The sequence below is a fragment of the Candoia aspera genome, chromosome 2, assembly GCF_035149785.1.
Source record: "Candoia aspera isolate rCanAsp1 chromosome 2, rCanAsp1.hap2, whole genome shotgun sequence".
Classification (NCBI taxonomy): Eukaryota; Metazoa; Chordata; class Lepidosauria; order Squamata; family Boidae; genus Candoia; species Candoia aspera.
In genome coordinates this window covers 45197570-45222046 of record NC_086154.1, presented here as the reverse complement: position 1 = coordinate 45222046, position 24477 = coordinate 45197570, and the positions used below count along the sequence as shown (strand labels likewise).

At 38.8% G+C, this 24477-nt stretch overlaps 1 protein-coding gene across 1 annotated transcript; it reads right to left on the bottom strand.

Annotated features, from left to right (window-relative positions):
- Positions 1-8557: 8557 nt before the first annotated feature.
- SEC61A1 (SEC61 translocon subunit alpha 1) lies at positions 8558-22857 on the bottom strand. Its single transcript, XM_063291707.1, has 12 exons — positions 22744-22857; positions 20903-20970; positions 19791-19856; positions 19619-19697; positions 17892-18023; positions 17641-17750; positions 17029-17182; positions 15002-15162; positions 12727-12924; positions 10622-10813; positions 9639-9715; positions 8558-8981 (listed from the first exon to the last, which is right to left on the bottom strand). The coding sequence occupies exons 1-12, from the start codon at positions 22748-22750 to the stop codon at positions 8795-8797; spliced, it is 1431 nt and encodes a 476-aa protein (XP_063147777.1). The 5' UTR covers positions 22751-22857; the 3' UTR covers positions 8558-8794.
- Positions 22858-24477: the final 1620 nt, after the last annotated feature.

The window sequence follows — 24477 nt, the reverse complement described above, 5'->3', positions numbered from 1 at the left end:
TAGTGCGAATAGCCCTAAATCTACAGAGAAGTGGAGAATGGAAGAAAAGAAAAAATGAATTAAAATAAGTGTTTATTGAAGATATAATTGAGGTTCCCAGTTCATATGATACTGAAATTTTGAAAGAAAAAAATGGTAGTTAGAGATGTTCCTATTACTGAGGTGAAAGATGGGAAATGGAAGATACGGACAAAAGGAAGCAGAAAATGGATGAAAAAGGGAAGGGCCACCAAGAGGAGCTAAATGATAACAGTCCACCATGTTTTTTAATCTTCCTTCCAAATTTTCTGAAATTAACACAATGGTTCTTGGAAGAGGATTAAAGTGGCAATTGGGGTGGTAGTCAGAGGTGAGGTTCTGGTAAAATAATGGATATGCATGAAATTCAGCTTCCTCCATTTGGGCAATGTTGTGTCTTAATATTTCTGTTGATGAAGAGTTTATACTGATTGGAATGTGCATACTAATGTGTATTTTGGTTCCTGTTTCCTTCCTAAGTGTATATGCACCAACCATACCATACTGGTAATTTTTAATTGCTGTAAAAATTACTTATTTCCTGAAAGAGTAACTTAGGACTGCATTTCTACAAATTGAGAACAATGCTAGGTGAGAAGACAACCATAATTTGAGAAGTGAAAGTGTAGCTCGTTAGTCTATATTTCACAGCTTAGTGATTTCAGGACTAGTTTTGCACTAGTATCTAACCTACAAGATACCATTTCTTCCACCACTGGAGACAGTAGCTACTAAGGATAATAGTCCAATGTGAGGTTATTTATTTCTATAAAATAAAACTGTTCTTCTCAGAAAAGCCCAGAATAGTTCACAAAAGTACAATAAAAGCAATCTTAAATAAACCAGCAGTAAGACCAACAATCCTTAAAATCAATACATATTAAAAACATTCAAAAAATAAAAGACCATCTTAAAGGCACTCTTAAATCTCATGTACAAGTGGCTGGGTGACCATCTCAAAGAAACTGGCATGGGGGCTAACTCACATATTTTCTTTGGAAGACAGTTCTCTAACAGGTGCACTTCTACCGAGATACCCCATCTCTGGCTACCACACTGTAAACCAAATCAACCTGGGGGACTACAGGAAGAATCCCCCTGGGGTTATCTTAATGCATGTATTGGATGGCATTAGAGGAAATTACCTTTTAAGTCACAGATCCTAAGCCACTTTGGCCTTTATAGGCTAATGCCAACATCTTAAATTGGGTCCAGTATTTCATAGGCAGCCCAGGCAGACCTTTCAGGATTAGTGTTATAGAAGTAAACTTTATTCCCATCATTGACCAATTGGTGTTATATGATCTCACTTAGTTGTCCCATCTGAACAAGTTGTAGCTTTCAGACCATCTTCAAGGGCAGCCTCTTTCAGTATTGCAAACATAAGATTATTAGGCTATGAATCACTGGGCGTAGGCTATCCCATCCCAGGTAGGGTCATGGCTGGTTCAGCAGTCCAAACAGCCACTTGTGCCTCTGGAGACAACACTGGAATTGAGGAAATACCAGTGTAGCTGTTCCTTCAGAAGAAAAGCTACCTCATCCATTAAATGAACGATGATCCAGTTTTAAGCAATCTTAAAACGGAAACGGTATGTGACTGAAATTTTCAAATCAAATCTTTAGAGTTGATTTAAAATTTAAGAAATGAAAGAGAAATGCAAAGAAACAGGAAATCATTAAGATAGAATTGTATGGCAGAAGGAGAAAGGCAATTTTATACCCCAAACATCAACATAAAAATCAACTTACATGAATAAACCTTGGATAAAATAGGTGCAATGTAGCTCACTACCATTAGATGATAATACCTGAATGTTCCTCACTCTCAAGAGAGGTGTGTGGACAAATACTGCCAATGAGCTACAGATAAGACCAGCACTAACTATAAAGATCTTCCTCCTTGTGCACTTTCAAATTCATTAGAAACTGTGCACCCAAGAGCCTATTCTTCACACTGAGTGTTACTATTATTCACTTAGCTTCAGTCGCATGGTCTGGCATATTATAAATTGTTCTTAATGTTTCTTTGTTCATGAGGTATATCCAACAGCCAGCTGCAGCTCTGTAGGGAAATGGGGCCCTTCACATCTGGTGAAAAGGAAAGTGTAGTTTTGACTTTGCACCTGCACATAGATGAGGAAATACAGCATAATGGCCCTCATTGTCAGAAAACACTCGATCTTCCTGAAATGAATACAAATGATGAGAGCAGTTTGTCAATAGCTATCACAGTGGGTTTGTGCTGTAACCTACACACATTTAAGGAAGGATAAATAGGGGCACAGAGACTGGAAAAAGCTGGAGAAGTACAACCATCTGTTTTCCCTGTAAAATGGAAATCATTAAAGCAAGGGGCTTTTGAACAAATATGTATGTTGAAGACCACTGAATAGAGAGAGAAACAGAACTAGCTCAGAAGCTTCAGGCATTTTGGAAAATCACAAACATATTTATTTTTTTTTCTATCCCACCTTTATTACATACCTAATACTCCTTCCTCCTCCTATTTTCCTCACAAGAACCCTGCGAGGTGAGTTGGACTGTGTGTGTGACTGTGTGACTGGCCCACGGTCACCCAGCTGGCTTTCATGCCTAAGGCGGAACTAGAACTCTCAGCCTCCTGGTTTCTAGCCCATTGCCTTAACCACTAGACCAAACTGGCTCTCATGAATTATCATGAGATATTTCATGATATCTCATGAATTATAATTCATGAGAAATATCATGAATCAATGCAGACAAGAGTAGAAGATGGAAGAAATAATTAAAATTCACAGTGATATTGGCAGGTTCATATATTATGCTAAGCCATAACATGATTTCTTTCATGTTGACTTAACATGCACTGTATCTCTACCAAGTTTGGACTTTTCAGCAAGTCATGTTTAAGCAGGTTATGACTTAGTGCAATTGGCAAACCTAGTCATTGTTCCTGGGATATTAAAAATGCCTTCTTTTGTGCAACTCTGTGGTCCCTACTTAGCTATTCTGTAGCTTTGGGTTTACTTTCAGTAACTAAAGTTGTTGAGGCATAATTATAACACATCAGATTCGTAACAAAAATATTGAAATAATATCAATCTTAAGTTTAAAAACTACCGTATCTGTTCTAAGAGAGGATATGAATTATTTGCAGAACAACACATTCTACCAGCAAACCTGCTTTTTCCAAACATGCCTGCCACTTATTATGTAGGTGGGAGAGATCTAGATGGGCATTATGTCAATGCTCACCCTCTCCCTCAACTACTGAACTATCCTTTTTAACAGGCAATCCTTCGCTCTTGCCGGCCAGTTTGTAACGTCAGGAGGTAGGGCAGAGGTATTTCACTTACCTTGGAAGCATAATGGACCAAGTTGGTTTTACTGGAATCAGAAGTACTCATAGCAAGTTTTCATAAGTGAATTATTATAGCACAGCAAAAGTTGTGGGTTAGGATTTGTCATTGATTTTATTAGAAAGTTTTAAATCTACAGCTTATATTAGAATCAATCAGTAGAGAAACAAAATTCCCTTATGTTCTCCACCTTCCATCTATTTCATGCCTTTTCAGGTCACTAAAAAAAGTGGCTAAGGTGGCTTCTTTGCACTTATTAATGGCTAAGTCATTGGTTAATTCATGCATACAATGAAATGGTGAATCTGATCAAGAATTCTCAGCCCTAGAAAATGTTTTGTCCACTAAATGCCAAATTATTTCTGTCTTTATAAGCAGTGTCATAGCTGCTAGCAGCATTTGATTGATCTTCAGGCTCAGAAGTTAGGCCTGGTTAGGACTTCGATGACGATCACCAAGTGATCCAAGGCTGTAGATTAGATTGGGAAATTGAAAAACAATCCAGAAGAGAGGCAAACCACTTTCATTCTGAAGCCAGACAAATTGACAATTGTATCCATGTAATGAGCTCAAGGTTATCTACATGTTTACCTTTTTATAAGTAGCACAATATTTCTGAAAGGTATTTTAGTTTCAGAAAATATCTCAAAACCCAAAGCAAAAAGAGTAAGAGGTACTGATAACTGTTTCAATTTCCTTAATACATACATGCAACTTTTTTTTCTTACTCATGATTTATTTAAAAATGTGAGAGGGATAGAAAATGACTATTAAGTTATTTATAAACAAGCAGTGAAAAGAGTTGATTTCAGCTAAGTAGCAATATTTAATACAACTGATTTGGGATAAACTTTTATAAGTTCTTTTAGAATTTCTCATGTGCTGAAACAGTACAAAACACACTATTTCAGCAAAGATTAATAAAATCCTTTCATGATACTATCACTCTTGATCAAAACGTAATTCAGAATAAATTCAGATCAAGATTTCTATAAAAAGAAGCACTTCTTGAACTCTTATAGAAATACATTTTACATATAAACAAAAGTGCAGTATCAGGACTCAGTTCCGTTATGAACTATCAGAAGCAAAGCATGAATGCTTTAGGTCTAGCTTGTCTTCAGATCAGCACTACCTTTTGCTGTAGCTTCTATTTTCAACAGTTCCTTTCTGCAAGATGATCTGCTAAGAAATCCATGTCAGTAGATCCATCCACAGCACAGAAGATCGTGGAACAAGATATATGTGCTTAATGTCACTTGAACACACTTAGCTCTTCTTAGAACACAGAAGACATTTCTCTGTAATTGTGAGCCCAGTGAAGGTTTGGCTGTGGTGGGCAAGGTAGCTTTCAACCGAGTTTGCATACAGGTAGTCCTCACTTACCGACTGCAATTGGGACTGGCAACTCTGTCGCTAAGCGATGCGGTTGTAAAGTGCAAAATCACCCTTCTACAAAGGAACTGTAAAACAACTGAGCTAGAAATCATCCACAGATTTAACACTATATCTGAGTGATTAAACAGAGACCAAGATTTCTGATTATATTACTCAATGGTAAATCATTAAACTTATAAATGCATGCACATTTGCATTATATCCAACAAATACTGTCAATGGTCATTCTATTTCTGCCCAATCTTTTTACTCTTTCCCAATCTCTCCCCAGTAGCAGTAGGTGGCTGCTTACACTTTTTGTGTGCCTCTCACTCACTCAGGAAGTACTCTGTACATCTTACGAAATAGACTTTTATTCCCAAGGGCCATGCAATAATGTTTTTGCTTGCTTGAAAGGTCCTAGAGAGTCCTGTAGAAGACTAAAAAGTACTTTTGTGGCAACTATTCCAAATGTATTTTTAAAACAACAGGATAAAGGTTCAAATAGATAAAATAAGATCTCTAATATCTTTCCATGATAACTTCTATACAAAAATATACTGTATATGGTTTACAGGTTACTTTAGTATCAAAGAACTTAGATCTGCAATAAACAGCATCCTCTAGTGGATACTTAAGTGTTGCAATTTGAAAGTTTCTTTCATGAATACCGTCCTAAACCAGATGCATATTATATTTCCCTTTTTGAGGTATGGGGTGGAGAAAAAGGGAGACCACTAAAAGTGCTGCTGATTTGAAGACTTGCTGGTGCTCTTCCTCTTTGTGCCTTTACGAGATGAATGGTAGCATGACCCTTTAAACTCTTTGGGCAAGAAACGTATCAACTAGGGATTTTATCTGGAGATAAAACACGAAGGTAGACATTTCAATCAGAATGTGCCATAAAAAATATTAAGAACATTCCAGAGTATCTTCTGTCCTAGTATAAATTAAAACATTTAGTTTTTTTAAAACACCCTATCAAGTTTTCCTAAGTAGGCATGACCACTTTGTGAGCCAATCAACAGCTCAGCAGGGAAGCCACTTGTCAGCTATCAGGTATTAATTCAGAATGCTACCCTAATCCCAGAAGTGATCACTCTTATTTTTGTTCTGGATAAGCATTTTACTTATCATGGCAACCAATCCTGGAAATGAATTTGTAGCTAAAGCCATTTCATAGCACACTTTTCAGTCCACCAAGGCTTAGATAATTAGCCTCTGATGCAGCATTTAAGATGACTGCTCAAGTCCAAGGCCTTAGCTGGAGTTACTTCCAACTGAGAAGTGGTGAAGAGTGTGGGTGCATGTATGTATGTATATATGTATATCCATCTCAGGTGACCAGGACAAGTGTGCCAGCAAATACTTGAAATACAGCAGTGATTTGGGGTGTATCAAAGGAAGGAAACCCTTGCTTAGGCCCTTACATCAGTGCCCTGCCTTTCAAAAAAAGGTCAAGTTGAATGACAACAGTATTTATCTCAGATAATCTTAGCTTATCTCTGTTAAGAACACTGGAATTGAGAAGTAGCAAAAGGAAATAATTCTATTCTGAAGTTAAAATGTTATTTCAACTGAAGTAGAAAAGGGCCAATGGTGAACATATCTATTTTTATACTGCCCATGCAAATAAAAATATTGGGACTTGTCTGTAATATAGAAAGTTAATGGTATATTAATGCCATCAATTCAAACACTGGTTTGGCATTCATCTTTCAAAAGTGAGACAAAAACTACAATATTTGATGCAACGCTTGAAGAATGCTTGACAGGACAGTTGAGATAATTTTGTTTCAAGGACAAAACCCAGTTCAACCTCTGTAATACGGATATACAGATCAAGGCTAAGTCATTGACTCAGAACAAAGCAATCAGATTTGAAAAACTGGTCCATTTCAATTTGAACATTTCAACTGGGGCTGGGTGGGCAGGTGGGGGGTGTTTCAATGATGCACAAAATCTATCCAAAGCATCTAATCTGACCTTTCAAATTACTTTGATAACTCCAATTTGGTGCTTTGCTGCTCCAGTTCTGAAATTTAATGGAAGCTTATTTGAATTTAACCCTTTTAGTGCATCCTAAAATGGTATGAGGGGATGGATAAAAATGCAATATACTATTTAGTATTTGCCTTGGAGTTACATTTTAAAAAGTTCTATATTTCATGAAGCCAAAGACTGATTTGTAAGTATTTTGAAAAGGACTACAAATAAGTCCTTGCAAACTCAGCTTTGCAATTGATCCATAACACAAATTCTTCCTTGAGCTCTGCCTGCTAGACCATATTAATGAATCACACTACAGCACCATAAGTTATGTATTTCACTTGTTTTGGAGGGGGAAAAAGCCCCAAATATATAATAGCAGCTTATTAACTGAAGAACCTACTCCAGCAAAGCTGGCTTGGGTGACTTTGTCAGATTTCTTCAGTATCTACAAATTCCCATCTGTATCTGCTCTTGATGAGGTCCTATGTTTTTTACACTTACTGCATTAGTTTCTTGAATGCCATTGTTTGCATTTTCTTGGTGCCGGGTTTCTGTGTCACATGCATTGCATGGGTAAGATGGCAGAACTGCCAGAGGTTTGGCACTTTCTTTTCAATACTAGTTTCTGACCTGATTTCAGTATCTGTGGTGTTTTCGTCAAGGCATAAACTACATTTTGAAAGCTAGAAAGAAAAGTGGCCAGAAATATGGTCCCAGTGCTTCACTGCTACCTTTTCAAGGGCCAACACCACCAGGAATTCTAACTGCATGCTTCTCATTATACCATGTATTTTTATTTGGTCTATACAATATACAAAACACCTTAGAACCACTGATATATCCCAACAGATGTCAAGCCTTCAAGGAATTTTATAAGGTGTTGATAATCCTTAAAAACTTTATGGCTACTTGTCCTATTTGGTAGGAGTTATTCTGAAAGCAATAGCTCTTCGGTCTCTAGAGAAGTACCATCACTGCATGTAGAAGAGCATATGAAACTGTCTTTGGAGATGAAGGGGGTTCCTTAGGTGGACAAGAATTTGCATGGCTTGTAGTTACTATTCCAGAACAATAGGTGGGGAGACAATAAGCATTTGGAGCAATATGCAGGTTCTACTGGAACTGGCTTCCATATACTCATCAACCAGCAGGTTAATAGTTAAGGTCATACTTCCTAGCTTAGAATTTATTTTGATCTTGTGGCAAATAAAAACTTGTTAGGAGTACATCAACTTCCAAGAGAAATACTGCATTCAACACTTGTCAAGATAAAAAAATAATACAGACAACTATAAGCATCCATCTAAGAAATTTCAGGCTTCCTCTATGGCACCGTTTGCCACCTCTGTTCAGCACAGCATTCCAAGACATGGTTCTAATTTTTCTTGTAAAGCAACATGACCTGAGATTTCAACAAACAGATGGAGCCTATTATCATCCCTTGGATGATAGGGAACAGTCAAAAGGCAGTAGTCAGCACTTAAAACACAGTGTGTGCTTGACTGGACATCTGGCTGTTCAAACTGTGGTATCCTGGGGGGAGAGGAAATATATGTGCTTATCAAAAAAAAAAAATACAACAACCCCCCCCCCTAAATAATGGACAGATAATTTGAGTGGTGATTTTGAGGGGGGAATCTTTCAATTTCCCCACCCACTCTAGGTAAAGAAACAAATACCACACTGCAACAAGGTTATTTAAACAATGAACCAAGAAAACCTTCAAGCAACTTAGGGACAGGAGTGTGCTGCTCAAAGTAGGGAGAAAAAACTATCAGATTAAATCAGACTGAGGGAATTGCTTCAAACAATAACAAAGAACAAAAGACTTATTTTTCTAAAAATGTTTTTTTTTACACATTTTCCAGCTATTTATAAAACAACAACTGAATACCAATAAAGTCTGAACCAAAGGAATGTGCTTCAGAAAAACACACACACTTTAAAATAAGAGTTTCTATTAATGCAGTATGCCCATGTGTTATTGTGTTAATCTTTTTCACCTGATTTTTAAAAACTTAAAAACACTCTTCAATGGCCCCTAGGTCCATGAGACAATATTGCATTTAGAAGAGAAGTGCTCCCACGCTGCCAACTTCACTCTGCTCTTTTATAAAGATTTCGAAGTATTGGTAAATGATGGTGACAGCCAACAAGATTCCCGTGCCCGATCCAATCGCCCCAAGGAAGTCTGCCAGCACAGAGAGGGCACCGATGCAGAGGCCACCGAAGGCAGCAGCTGTTGGGATGTATCTGAAAAGGGAAGAGTAAAGAAATACAAGAAAGGCCAAAAGATTGAAGGGAAATTGTCTACTGGCATAACTACTGCAGAAAATACTTAGGGAAACTATAGCCCAGCCAGTTTCTACAAGGCCAGACCTTCCCAGCTTCTCCCTTTTCTACATATTTCACAGCTGCAACTCAAAGAAAGCCACCTACTAAGTCCCACTTAATGTAATTTTTAAGATTGCATGCATGTATTATAGTGCACAGAGACACCCTTATCTAAAGAATCCACAAACTTTATAGCTACACTACATCATCTTATTGACACAGAGAATAAGCATTCCCATATTCAATTAAAATACAAACCAGGCTGACTGTATTTTTTATTTGCTTGTCACATACGTTATTTAAAACAATTAGAAAACTATGACAGCAATTCTTTGCTTCTTTTAACCCAGAATCAGTAGTGAAAACATTTGCCTTTTTAAAATAAGCAAACCATGAGGGTTATTGCCTTTACCTCCCCGAATATAAAGTAAGCATTCCCAGGAATGTTATGGACAAAATTTTCTAAGCCTAGAATTTCAGTAACAAGGCTAGAGCACAGCACTTCTGCACCTCTGAAGTAAATAAAATCTCAAATAGCAATACAGATTATAACAACCCTGCACATTTATAACTCACCTGTTGAGTTCATGAACCATGGAGGTTTCTCTATGACCCCTCATAACCATCTGTTGCTCTTTCAGTTGTTTAGCAACCTGTATTCCAAAATAAGTAGGTTTTTAACATTTCCTGAAGAGAACCAGTAAGTTCAATTGCTAAAAAAAAGTGCAAGAATCTTAATTCTTCTTAAAATCAGGAATACCTCAAGGATATGGCAACTAAATAGAAAAAAGATTTAACTCATGTAAGGCATGGTGCCATCTTCTCAAGTAACCCCAGAGAATAATTTCTAGAAAGAAATGAGCTATAAACATTTACAAACTCATACACGAAAGAGGCCTCTGGTGTCCTGTAGACAAAGGATGGCTGTGGAATGAGCATTTATTTATTTCATCCAAGATTTCTTTTTGGGGGGCGTGGGAGGGTTAGGTCTTGATATTAAGTAACCTGGGTTAAGCCTGTTTTCTGGCATATGCTCAGTTTTTACATGCTTCCCTCCATACAAAATCTTCAGCAACTATAACTGGAGGCCGCTGGAGCTCCAGGGGATCTGGGACTTCAGGTTGCTCATCCCAGTTATAATTCCTTTTGCCTATGCTACTTCATGACTTTTACCTCTAAGTTAAGCCTGATAACCATAGTTTTTTAACCACAGGATTAAAGAAGGGAACTATCATAAAGTAAAAGTTTAAATTAGTCAAAGTTTGCTTGAATCAGAGCACAGGCAAAAGCCCCCAGATTAAATCCATCTCCAGATGCACAGGGGAAAGTGCCTGGAGTGCCACTGTCGGTCACTAAACAATACCAAATTTAAAAGAGCAAAAGTGTGACTTGCTATGAGGCAGTATCTTATGGTTCTGGTTGAATTTGATCCTTCCATTCTTTCTTTAAGTACTTACAGCAGCATATTTTCTGCCAAGTAACACAGCTGGGGAAACAGCATGGTTGTCAGAGAGAGGAATTATGCATCTAGAGATGTGCGGTTTTTGCTATTTACTTACATCTTTTGCAGATGAGCCAGAGACTTCAATCCAGGTTTTGGAGAAGAAAGCACAGGAACCCAACATAAACACAATATAAACAACTGCATGAACAGGGTCTTCCAACACTGACGAAAAAGATTCAGGTGGTGACAGGTAATAACAAAGCCCACCAACAGGATATGAACGAGCAGGACCTCCAGATGATGTATCCTGCAGGGAAAATAGATTGCTTTCAGAAAAACTGGATTAAACCTTCTTAAGCGAGTATTTTAAATCTTTTATTAATGATTTTTATGTGTTTACTGTTTTATAACTTTATTGTGCCCCGCCCAGAGACACCTTCCATAAGATGGGCGGCCATAAACATTTGATAAATAAATAAAAAATAACTATCACACAATTGATAGCAACCAATCCAGTCATGTTAGCAATATTTTTGCTATGGATGATCTCTGACAGGAGCGGGATGGAGGCAGTGCATCTATCCTTGCTCTTCTTGACCTCTCAGCGGCTTTCAATACCATCAAACATGGTATGCTTTTGGGTCAGCTCAGGGAGTTGGAGGTGGGTGGCATAGTTCCGCACTGGTTCACCTCCTTCCTCCAAGGCCAGTCCCAGTTGGTGTTGATAGGGAGCGAGAGATCTGGCCCACGGCCCCTCCTTTGTGGGGTGCTGCAGGGCTCGGTACTCTCTCCGCTCCTTTTTAACATCTACATGAGACCGCTGAGCGAGATCATTCATCATCACGGGACAAGGTATCATCAATATACTGATGATACCCAATTATACATTGCTATCCTGGATGAAGTAAGTGATGCTGTGACTGTCCTCTCCTGGAGGCTGTGCGGGTCTGGATGGGGAACAACAGGCTTCAACTGAACCCTGGTAAGACGGAGTGGCTGTAGGTGAGGGGCTCCTTGGTATCTGGGAATTTAACATCTTTGGTTCTGGATGGAGTTGCACTGCCGCAGACAGACCTGGTGCAGAACTTGGGACTCATGACTCCTACTGGACTCATGACTCCTGCTCGAAGACATGCACTTCGCATGTCTTTGCACTTTATGTTGTGTACCAGTTACACCCTTTCCTTGACTGGGAGGCCCTTTGAACAGTCACTCATTCCCTGGTCATCTCCCATATAGACTACTGCAATGCGCTCTACGTGGGGCTACCTTGAAGAGTATCTGGAAACTACAGCTGGTCCAAAATGCAGCTGTGCAAGCAATTTTTGGTGCCCTAGATCGGCACATATTACACCATTGCTTTGCAAGCTGCATTGGGTGCCAGTCTGCTTCTGGGTGCAATTCAAGGTGTTGGTTATTACCTTTAAACCCCTTCATGGCATGGGGCCAGGGTACCTGAGGGACCATCTCATCACCATTACATCTACCCGTCCCACCCGATCATTCAGAGAGGGCATGTTACGGACCCCGTCTTTAAGAGAATTCCATCTGGCGGGGTTGAGGAAGCGCGCCTTCTCTGCAGTGGCTCCCACCCTCTGGAACATCCTTCCCCCAGAGATAAGACAGATTCCATCTCTTGAGGACTTCTGAAAACAACTAAGAAGCTGGTTCTGCCACCTCGCTTGGGGCAGGAGGGGAAGTAATCACCCCTGGAGATGGTTAGCGCCCTAAAATTGCCTCTTAGATTCCCATATTATACTAGCATCGTCATCTGGATTTTATACTGTATTTATCTTCAATATTATATTTGTATTTATATTTATTTATGGTATTTTAATGTTTTTATCCTTGTTGTAAACCGCCCAGAGTCCCCCCTTTTGGGAGGAGATGGGCAGCGGCAGAATTTAATAAATAAATAAATATTTATGTGTGACAGTCATGAGTCTTTGCAAAGATATATGAATGCATTGTTACTATGATAAAATATATTATAGCTAAGACAATACACAGGAGCTGGTAATGAGACAAAAAATAAGGCTCAGTATGAAAGGACATCTCACTTGTAAGACAAATGGTACATAAAAATCAGATACAGTGCAATTCTATATCTGTCCACTTGGAAGAAAGGACTAGGGTTAGCAAGTCTGTCTTCTCTGGTGTATCTTTACTAGAAGCACCTTTAAGTTCAGAGTTAGGAAGAAGTACTTAGAAGATACTTACAGACCAAGTACCCAGAAGGCTAACCAATAAGTTGCCACTAAAACGAGCAGAGAGCATCTGAGAAATTACATACAAGTTGGAAACCAATGCAGACTGAAGGATAATGGGAATATTGGAGGTATAGAATAACTTGATTGGATAGGTATTGTATTGTCCACGGTAGCGGGCAGATTTTATAGGGAGGTCCACTCTAAACCCCTGTAGATCACAAAAGGAAAAAAATGAAAATGTAAATACAAAGAAATATAATTCACAGAACTTGCCCCAAGAGTCAATCAAATCAAAATGACTTCTAATAAGCAATCACAAACAACAAAATGTAATTTTACTCTTTAATAGCCTATACAGGTAGTCCTCGTTTAGTGATCACAACTGGGACTGGCAATTTGGTTAAGTGAAGCAGTCACTAAGTGAAACCGAGACTGTGCTTATGATCTTACTTCAGCTTTCCTTTGCTTCATAGACCTGCAAAGCTTCTACAGATGGTCCTGACCACTCATTCAGCAACTGTTCAACCTTACGACAACGCTGAACAAAACTTATGACTGGTTCTCAAAGTTCCAGCTGTGACAGCAGCCCTGCGGTCACTTGATCGCCATTTGCGACCTTCACTGCCAGCTTCCCACAAGCAAAGTCATTTAGGAAGCCAGCAGGAGGTAGCAAACAGCAACCAACTGATGTCATGCTTAACTACTGTGTTGCTTAGCGATGGATTTTCCAGTCCCAATTGCTGTTGTTAACTGAGGACTATCTGTAAATGCAAGGATGGGTTGTAAAGTTACTTCTTCATCACTGTGCTAACTGTGAATGGTCATTAAACAAGGCAGTTGCTAAATCATTATTTATTATTATTTATCAAACTTTATCACCATCCATCTCCCTCCCAAGGAGGGACTCTGGGCAGTTTACAAAAAAAAAAAAAAAGGACTACCTGTATGTAGAAGACATATACAGGAGCCAGTTTGGTCTAGTGGTCAAGGCAATGGGCTAGAAACCAGGAGACTGAGAGTTCTAGTCCCACCTTAGGCATGAAAGCCGGCTGGGTGACCTTAGGCCAGTCACTCTCTCTCAGCCCAACTCACCTCACAAGGGAGGTTGTTGTGGGGAAAATAGGAGGAGGAAGGAGTATTAGGGATCTTCGCCGCCTTGAGTTATTTATAAAAATAATAATAAAGGTGGGATAGAAAATAGAATAATATATATATATATATATATATATATAAATAAATAAATAAAATGGAGACTGGAATGATTACAATGATAAATCAAAAGCTACACAGAAAAGTTGGTTTTGGATAGAAAATCTGAAGGAACGATACAGGCAATTTCACTCCACATTCAGGAAGCTATGTTGGTAGAAAGGAAGCTTAGAATCCCGCAGTAGCTAGGTACATTGTGCATTTCAGAAGAAAGGCAGCAAGGTAGTGGGCAGAACTATTAAGAAAGCTGAAGAGTTGCAATAAACCACAGGTGGTAAAGGTGAAAAACAATGACAAGGCTAAGAGAAAGAAAGGCTCAGAGATAAGACAAAGCATGGCCTAAGCGAACTTGAAAAGTAGGGACTAAGGATGGGAAGCAAATTTCCACTTCCACTTTAATTTTCTCTACAGTTTCCATTTCTGTTTTCTCACAATATACTGCAGGAAGAATCCAATAATTTAGTATTCGTTTGGGAGGGATGCAAAGATCACAGAGGGCAGAAAAGCTGTTCTGCAATTGGTACCCTTATTCTTAGCATCTGGGCATAAATAATACAACCAAGGGGCACTGGAAAGATTGTGAGATGCTCTAAGAAGAGAGAAACAGATTCAGATGGATAGAAGTGTAAAACTGGTAGACAGACATTTTGACAGAAATGAAAACTGGGGTATTAAAGAGCGAGATCAATCAGAAGAGAATTACAGTAGTCAAGGCAGGAAATATCCAGTTTCAATTAGCTTGAATTAGCCCAGATTAAAAGGACAAATTTTGCATCATTTTTTAAAAGTCAAATTATCTTTACATCAACAAAGTTTAACAGTATTGATAAACTTTGGGTAATGCATAAGATTTTGAATCATCAGTGTAAACTCAGATAACAGAATATCCCTTCTAATCTACATCTTATGTTTTTCTAAAAGACCTTGTGGAAATACTCATACTACACATTCTGGTGATGTATTAATAAGCATTTCATCAGAATATATATGACTTTAATAGACAAACACCTCTCCATGCATAAACAGAATATAAAAATACGTCAGATTGTAAATCACCGTTCCAAACTCCTACATACCTGGAAATAAATGACTACAGCAAAGACAAATATGGTGGAAATCAAGTTCATAAGATTGGGGAGATTCTGCCGGTAGAAGGCTTCCCTGAGAGCTCTAACTTTATCGGTGCGAGTAGCCAGCAGATGGAACAGGGCGATGATGGCCCCTTCAAACTCCATGCCTTTAACGAACAGGTGAAGAAAAAAATGTTAACTATGAATAGCTTTTGATGCTTCACAATCTTTGTTTGCCTTTGAAAGCTGGTAAAATACTAGTTTTGAATATCTCACATACTTCAATTACTCCTAACAAGATTATGGACTCCTACTGTAAAAATGAGATTAAAACCCAACAGTTTTATTCTGTCACGTGAATACTAATGTTAGCGTAAATCACACTGTAAAGCCAACAGCCACATCCATTTATTTATTTATTAAATTTACAATATCAGATTAAAAGGACAGTAAGAAATTAGCTAAAACCGATAAAACAAATAGAAATAGTTTAAGAAATTAATATAAAAAGCAAGGAGAGAGAAAATAAAATGGCAACAGTAATGTCAGCAACTAACAAGCAACAAATGGGCTACAAAGCTACACGAGTCATCATCTTCTGATTGTGACTGCTATGGTGCAGAATTTTGCGACATTTGTAGAGACTTCTCTAAACTAGGAAAAGCAGTTTTCTTATTGGGGCCAATCTGAACATCTACTAGTAATTAAGGAAATCAACACTAGCTGCTAGGTATGGTACAAGGGGCATCTCAGAACAAGTCTGATTTTTTTCATCCTCTATGTTTGGGCACACACAAAAGTGTTCTTGATAAAGGACGCTGTAAAATCTCCCCTCCATCATCTTCAAAAGTAGTGTCAAATCATACAGAAATAAGTGCCCCTCTGAGGGACTGAAAAAGAACTAAACAGATTTTGGGGAATAAATACATTCAGTGGTTATTGAAGTTGTGTTTCCAGCATTCCTGATCCACACAAAATTGGTCTGCTGCATATTGCTAACTATTTCCTGTAAAAAATGGCTGTTTTACTTAAAACACTATGCAATAATATAGTGTACATATTTTGGTTCACTACCATGTATGAAACCAGCCACTGGGGCTTGCGTGGTTTGGGGCTTCTATGTGAACTAAGTCACAATTTCTTGTTCAATAAACCATGATTAAAACAAACTATAATTTAATCTGATATATTAAGTCAGCAATACATGCATCATCAAAGAATCCCATCTGCACAAGTATTGGGGAAAATACCTTTGGGAAAAGAACACTCATGCTGAAGTGTAACACACAGAGTAGTCAGTAAGGAGTGAACATGATTAGCACTATGCTATATTCACTCTACAGAATGGAGTTTCCTTACACACAAATATAAATATAACACCTAAGCCTGCATTGTAATATATTTCCTGTTTCTGGGCTATATTTTCTCATCTTTCCGCAAGCAACTTTGAACACCATCAGTGCAAATCATGACATGAAATTGTTCAGGACTTTCATAGAAGCAGCCATTCTAAAACTTGGATTTAAACTAGAGTAAAAAATACTTTGCTATTTGGTTTTGCATACAGAAGGCAAGCACTCACTTAAAACCCCCTGGGTTTCCCATGACTACAGCACTGCCAATAAACCTTCAAGATGAGAGATACAAGCTTTCCCAGACAGCCAATTCTTGCATGAACTGCAAAACAAATGGAATCTACTACAAAACACATATTTTCACAGAAATGTTCAGGGTTTCAGGCAGCCATGGCTTCCCCAAAGTTACTGTAACACATAAGAACTCAAGCAAACCAGTACCTGGTGCTCCTCATCCTTACTAACTTGCATTTTTCTTTTTCAGCTGATACTCAACATACCGTGCCACTGGATACTGAACAGTAGGAAGAGCTTAGTTTTTTTCTGTTTCCTCCCAAGCATACCCGTAACTCCCTCTTGCTTCTCAGTGGCCCTGATTCACTTATAATCCTATCCACACAGGGGCAATCAGTTCATCAACAGAGGAATTGATACATCTCTCTTCAGAGACATGATTACCTCGGCCAGTGTTCACTGTAGTTGGGCTGAATGCCTTCCATACAATAGTCTCACAGATGTTAGTAGCGATGAAGAGAGAAATGCCAGAGCCAAGACCATAGCCTTTTTGCAGAAGCTCATCCAAGAGAAGGACTATCAAACCAGCAACAAAAAGCTACGAGGAATGAATAGACCAATCACTTAAATTAAAAATAATTAAATGAAAATACAGAAACAGTTCAATAGGGGCAGCAATTTCTGTAAATACTTGCCTGTGGAGATCACTTAGTAATTCTTATGAGAGAAGCCGTTTTGGGTACTATGTTTACATTTCAAAGATGTTCCTTAACCAAGTTGATTAGATCTCTTAAATTTTAACATAACATTACTGAAAGGGTAAATATACACTTGTGAAATCTATAAATCTCAGCTCTTTGGTTGTGAAACTTCCATAGGAAATTTCCTATCTAAGAAGGAAACCTCCGGATGACTGTCAAGAACATTTAACATTCTTGCAGAGAAAGGGCTGGGACAAGCAAGTTTGCAAGAGGATCTGGTTTCAATCTTTTACACTTTGAATGTCTACAGATCCTATGTCTACATTCAGAAGTTGTTTAACATTTTAAAAGTTACCTGAATGGTGATAAGGAGACAGATTCCTGCTCCCATCTCTGATGGGTCTCCATACATCCCAGTCATTACATAAACAATAGACTGGCCAATAGTAATAATCATGCCGAACACTGGAATAGAATTACAAGACAAAAAAAAATATTGAATGTAATTTAACATTCCAAATTTCTTGAGAGATCAATTCATGTTGTCCACTGTCTGTAACTGCATAAACTAGAATGCAAATTATTCTAAAGTTTCTTGTTCCTTACATTTCTGTGCTCCATTGAAAAGAGCTCTGTCTTTTGGTGTATCCCCAACTTCAATTATTTTGGCACCAGCCAGTAACTGCATGATGAGACCAGATGTGACAATGGGAGAAATGCCAAGCTCCATCAGTGTGCCTGTGGGAAACCAAAAACAGAATGAAAGATAGGATCTGCCAATCCTTTCCTGCTCAGAACTGCAGTACACAGATAACTGGTCATCTCAAGTTGTTACAAAGACGAGGAAAGCATTCAGATTTTCAACTGAACTTCATTCTTTGCCATTTTCTAACAAAACATCATTCTGTTATATTGTCAAATTATGAGAAGCTGCTTTGAAAAGGCAAGCTGAAGGTACAGCTCATTTTGAAGAATGAGTAAGCCTAATTTTTTAGGAACAATCTATTGGCCCATAATAAATTGACACAGCTTTTTAAACTTAAGGAAAATGCTGATTGTAAAGATTCTGCATGCTAATACTATTTCTAGGCAAATCAAAATTAATAGGAATGACCACAAAGTACTCTGAACACTTCAAATGCACTTTTCAGCTGTGTCACTGTCTAGAAATTTGCATTTCAGGTAATAACAGAAAAAAGGAGAAGTGGGAATGCAAATTTAAAAAGTAAATAAAATGTTTAAGATTATGTATAACACAAAGAGAAATTTGCTTTAAGTGACCTGCAGAAGACAGTTAAAATATATGATGAGCTAGTATTATATTATCCTTACCAACTTTCCTTTTATGTATGCTTCAGGCATATTGCCCTGCAGAGGAGAGAGCTTTGCCAGATTTATGCCCTCTACAAGCTGCTGTTTTTCAGCAGTTCATCAAGTTCAGGGCAGGGAGAAAAGGAAAGCATGGCCTCTACTAGCTCTGCTGAGACACCAGTAACTTCTGAGTCATCCTCTCCTTCAAATTCATGCAGTCTACTTGGCTACTAATATGAACTTTTAAAGCTAAGAACTGTTTTCAATCCCTCTTATAGTCTTTCAGATTATAAGACCAATGGCAAAGGCTTTCTTTTATTAAGGAGTTTATATACCTCTTTGGTAGATCCTTTGTCTGAAATGCTTTAAACATATAATACTGTGTGTGCACGCGCATCTTCAAGTCAGTGTTGATTCATGGTGACTGCCTGGACAAGTCCCTGCAGTTTTTTTGGCAAGATTTCAGAAGTGGTTTGCCATTGCCTCCTTCTTAGGGCTGAGAGGGAGTGACTGGCCCAGATCACAGAGCTGATTTCATGCCTAAGGTGGGACTAGAACTCACTCTCCCAGTTTCTAGCCTGGTGCCTTAACCATTACACCAGACTGGCTCTCATATAACACTGAGCTGACACAAAGTAATGGAAATCCCCAATCCTTTTTTACTCTTAAATCTATCAATATCTTAGCCCCATTCCCAATGGCAGCAGTGACAAAATTAGCCTATGTTATAGAACTTTTCCAACCTTTAGTGAAATAATACACGTGAACTGCTTTAAAATGATGCAAAATATGCTACTATCTTCTATATTTGTATTATAGCATCATTATGGCCAACGTCCAAAATCCATTTCACAATTACAATAACCAAACCAAAATAATGCATACTTAAGTCCCACTGGTTACTACTGAAATCAGTGGGACCTCAAAGTGCTTAATTTAAGTAAAGGAGACACCCAATTTGCTATATAATAGACAAAGATGAAATTTAGCAACAAATTAATTGTTAAAGAGGACTTCCATACCTCTGTTGGAAGCCAGAATTACTCTTATCCAATAAAAGGGGTCAGCGGAGTCCGATGACATAATACCAAACAGGGGAATCTGAGTTTTTGAAAAAAGAAAGTAAAATTATCATAGGCTTGGCTCTCCAACTTTGGTTTTAAAGAAAGGTTTAAAGTCATAAAATGAAAATACCTGGCAGCAAACCAAAAAGATGAAGAGAGTGATAGCTGTCCATAGCACCTTTTCTTTAAACTGGATCTAAAATAAGGGGTGAAATTGTGAAAATTTGTCATTGCCAACATTTGGCTAGAATAAAGCATGAAATTACCATGGGAAACACAGTTAACACTGTACACAAGTTTCAAGAAGCTATATTCCCCATTCCCTCTTTTCCTTGGCAGCTTTCCAAAAAAGCTAAATAGAAGGCTGAGGGATCCTCCTGGATAAAAATTGCTGTGATATGACATTGGATGTCAGCCTATAATTTGGAGTCCAGAAATCGAACATTCTTAATGTATTTAAATTTCCAGCACTTTCATGCTGGTTTTACAAAAAAAAAAAAGTTAACAGAACATGAGCAGGACTTTGGTAAAAATGGATTTTCCAATTAAAATTACCCTTTAGTTGAGCACAGAGAAAATACTGGTAACAATCATAGAATGAATTCATACATTCGCCCAGAAATCACAAGTAGAGGCACAGTGATGTGAATATCTATGAGTAAAACGCTATGCAGCAAATGCTGTCAAAAGTCATATCCAGCATATTTTCCTCTTATGCTGCTGGGCAGGGGCCACTGGAAGAGCAGTTCCCTGGTGCCTTTCAGGCAGGATATTATGGCAAAATGAAAACCAAATGACTCTATTCACTGGCAAAAAAGCAGCAGTTACAGACAGCTTCCCCTCCCCTCTTCCAGAAGCAACATTTAATTCTGCCAGTTATCCTTGGACTGTAAAAATGAGAAAAGTGTACCTTGGGCTCTGCCCTCAAGCAAATGATGCAGTCAGTTGAAGCAACTTTACCCAAGCTAGAGAATAAATGTGTCATTTTCCAGTTAATCAAACTACTATCATTTGCCAGGCAGATATTCCTTTCCACCTTTCCTTTCTACTATTGTGTTCCTGTCTCTTTGTCTAAAAAAAAAAAAGTTGTTAAAAGGGCCTGGAGGTTTAGTTGATATGAATAACTTTGGAAGACAACATTTGTTTGAAAAAACAGGATAAAGAACAAAATACATGTTTCTTTTGTTATTAGTCTGTTATGAATATTGTGGCAAAACCAAAATTCTGTAATGCATACATTACCTTCCTTTCCGGTTTTTGAATTTCCGGCAAGATAACACAGAAAGGTTTGATTACTTCAAGAAATTTAACTGCAAAGGAAGTTTTGAGAAATTAGACATTTATTAATTGACAAAGAAGAAGATTCATCAAAAAGAAAAATCTTAGCTTGTTCAAAATTTACTGATCACTACTATACAGTTATCTTGAATAAATCAAATACTGACAATGATCTGGGCAGATAAATACATAATGCCTAGTCCCATGAATATTCAAGAGTCAGAAAGTATTAGTCTGATTTTGTATTTGAACAGAAATCACTGGAAGGTCATCACATCACATACGAATTAAGTAGCTACCTCTACTAAAACAAACATCTATAGAACTGTGTTCTGAAGTCAAAGACAATGAAAACTGCCTAAGCAAGGAGTCTGTAATAACAATGGCATACCTAATTTACATTCTCTTTAATTTCCCAACAAGCACCATTTATAAGAGCACTGTAATGATTGCTGTTGATTTTGGCATTACTGCGAATGTTCCAAACATTAAAAATACAGGACTTCCTTTAGGTCACCTTGTGCTTATCATACAAGCAATTACAGATGCATTGCTGGTAATATGAATCTAAATAACATAAAGCATGTTACTAAGCTTACTTTGGTCTGCTTCTAAATGTCATAAAGGAAGCAGGTAGTCGGTAAGGAAAAAAACTCAGTAACAAATGCAAATTAAAATCCTAAGAAATTTAAATTGTAAGAGAGAACACATGGGTAGTATTTAGTGTACCAGTATAGAGTGATCATGCATTTCATAATAGTTGTGGTCTAAAACATTTGGATGTCCGTTAAGAGGAGGCTGGGCCAAGAGGATGATAACATTTCACACCAACATAAAACCTGCTCAAATACAACCCACTGGAAAAAAAATCTACTAGCTTGTCTCAAGACATTGTCAAAGGGAACCAAAGAAGCACATTTTGTGTGGGATTCATGTCTTCTGGAAGAAGCACAAGACTGACATCACTACATAGTAGATGGTCAAGCAGGATGATCATTGTGTCATTTTCTGTGGGTAATTGCTACTTAAGTTTCAATATATGCAAAAAGTTATACTCAGAGATGCAGAAGAAAGTCGTTCTGTTTGCTATTGCAACCATGCCCAGACACAAGAGTAATCCTATCTCTAAATATTGCAAACTATAAACAAATAAAAGCATCCCCTGACAAAGCAGCATATTTTATTTGCAACATCACAAAATACTTCAAAATTCAGATTTGACCTACAGGAATCTCATGCACAGGCTCTCATTAAAATCTGAACTCAGTTCATTTCCTCAACAAATACGCCCCACTTTTGCAAGTTAAGAAAACTAGGCTCAACTGTTCGACCGTATTGATGGACGGACCACCAACAGCCAACCTGAACTATTCTGAACACTGGCCATTAGCACTGCCTCAGGGGTACTCACCGTTCAAACCCGAGGAAATCCCCCCAGCAGCATTTGTCTTGCCATAAAGCCTTCCCAAGACCTGCTGATCCCAAAGCCGAGGGCCTGACAGCCTACCGGACTCACACGGCGACCACCATTCATGGTGGTGATCCTGCAGCTCCACAGACTGCCCCCAGACCACCGTCTTCCCGCATCTCCAGGCGGGACACCCGCTATCTGCCAAGCCGCCATTTCGCGTCTTTCACTCTCAACTCCCCCACCCCATAACTGGTCGTCCCTCCCGCCCCCTTGAAGCAGCTTCTCCGTTCCCCTCGAGGCTATCCCGACGAACGACCAGCTCCCTCCCTCGCCCGCCACTTCGCTCCACAAGCGGCCTTCCCAAGCGCCAACATCGCCGGCCAGCGATACTCACTCCCCATCTCGGCCGCCCTCAACACGGAAAAGGAAGAGCCGAGCAGCAGCACAAACTCCAACTCTTCCCTCAAAAAGACACGTCAATTGATCTAAACCCCACCCTCTCTACCTCCTTCCGGTTCCTGCCACGCACTGGTAACCGCTACCAAGGAGGTACGCCTGCGCAAGCGCACTAAAGTTTCTTAATCTCTATCCTCCCAATATACTTTTCTCTAGGACTACAAGTCCCAAAATCCTTTGTGAACAGGAAAGGTTCTCTTGAGTTAATGTTTCGGTGCGCGTCACTGAAATTTGTAATTACGAAGTCCAGGGGGGGTTCTGGCCGCCAGCGTGGTTTGAAAAGGTTTTTTTTCTTGGCAGCGTTCAGGGGTTACAAAAAGTAGTTTGCCACGTGTTATTTTGTTTTGTGCAGCCGCTATAAAACAAAGATCAAGATGAATCAGATGTTTTTCATGTGACGATAGATAAATAGGCTGGAAAGCAAATATTTTACGGACCGTGCAACCAATTCAAAATATGAAAAAAATATAAAGTAGAGAATCAGATCTGCAAGGGTCTGTTGGGCAGAAGGCCAGCTTCCCTCATGATCCTCCAGTAAGCAGTCTTCCCGTGCCGCGCGCACTTATTTGCCCAACGAGGCTCGACATTTCTTCCGCAACTGACCTCGTTGGACTGAGGGTTGGAGCGCCCTGTCTATTCTGCAGGATTTTATGGGGAACTCAGATGTCACAGGACCCCGTTTGTGTTTTCTACAAAAGTCGTTCCCCGCAGCACCCACAGACCTTGGGGAGAAGATTGAAGACTGCGTAGAGTAGCCCTCCTAGGCTAGAGATGCCAGATCCATTCAGTGAAAAAAAGCTTTTCTGCCAAGGGTCAACACATGGAGGCGAAGATACATAGTGGCCTAGTTTGTACATTATACTAAGCCAATGTTTTCTTCTAACCATAGTTTATGGACTCAGTTCACACATTACACAAAACCAAAGCAAATGTAATGCTATGTGGGAAAGACCCTGGGAGACAGGGTGAAGAGATGCTGCCTGGGGAATGGTCAGATAAAAGACAGCATAGCCTGCAGCTGGATAGTGGGTGGGGCAAGGGGCTCAGAAGGGACCCTCCCTAGTTTCTCAGGCTGTAAAGGAGATGGTGGGAGAACTGTACTTTCAGACTTGCAAGACTTTATAAAGCTACATTCTGTTAATGTAGCTTTATAATAAAGTAGAATTAGCTTATCTAGTCATTTCCTGCCTGGTCTACCTACTAAGGCTGACAGCAAATAACATTAGGCTGGTTAATACAGTTCATTAAACCAAAATGCAATTGGCCTTTTTATGGCTTAGCATGTATGAAGTTACCTTGTGTGGGTGGTAAACTTTGGCTTAGTTTATGCAAACCTCTCCAGCATGGCTGATTCAATAGACTATGGTTAAGCAAACTACAATGTAGGGTACACTATGGCATAGTACCATGTGAATCTAATTGGAGATTATTCAGTAAACATAGCTGAATAAATTTTATGAATCATTGATATGACACATGCATTCAGTCACAGATCCCAGCAACATCCAGTTATTCACTAAAAGATGCAGGTGAGGAAAGTTTGGGATAACAAGAGAAAAACGGGGGGAAAATGCCTCAAAAAAAGGAGAGCTTTCCAGATTCCAATCTACACTGCAAACAGGGATGTAGGAGGAGACATGCAGTACCTAGAATCAGCAGCAGCTCCCATTCT

Coding starts and splice junctions, on each gene's coding strand:
- SEC61A1 (XM_063291707.1), bottom strand. Junction 19,857..20,902: donor TTCAAAAACCGGAAAGGAAG/GTAATGTATGCA, acceptor CCCTTATTTTAG/ATCCAGTTTAAAGAAAAGGT. Junction 8,982..9,638: donor ATGGTTCATGAACTCAACAG/GTGAGTTATAAA, acceptor TTCCCTTTTCAG/ATACATCCCAACAGCTGCTG.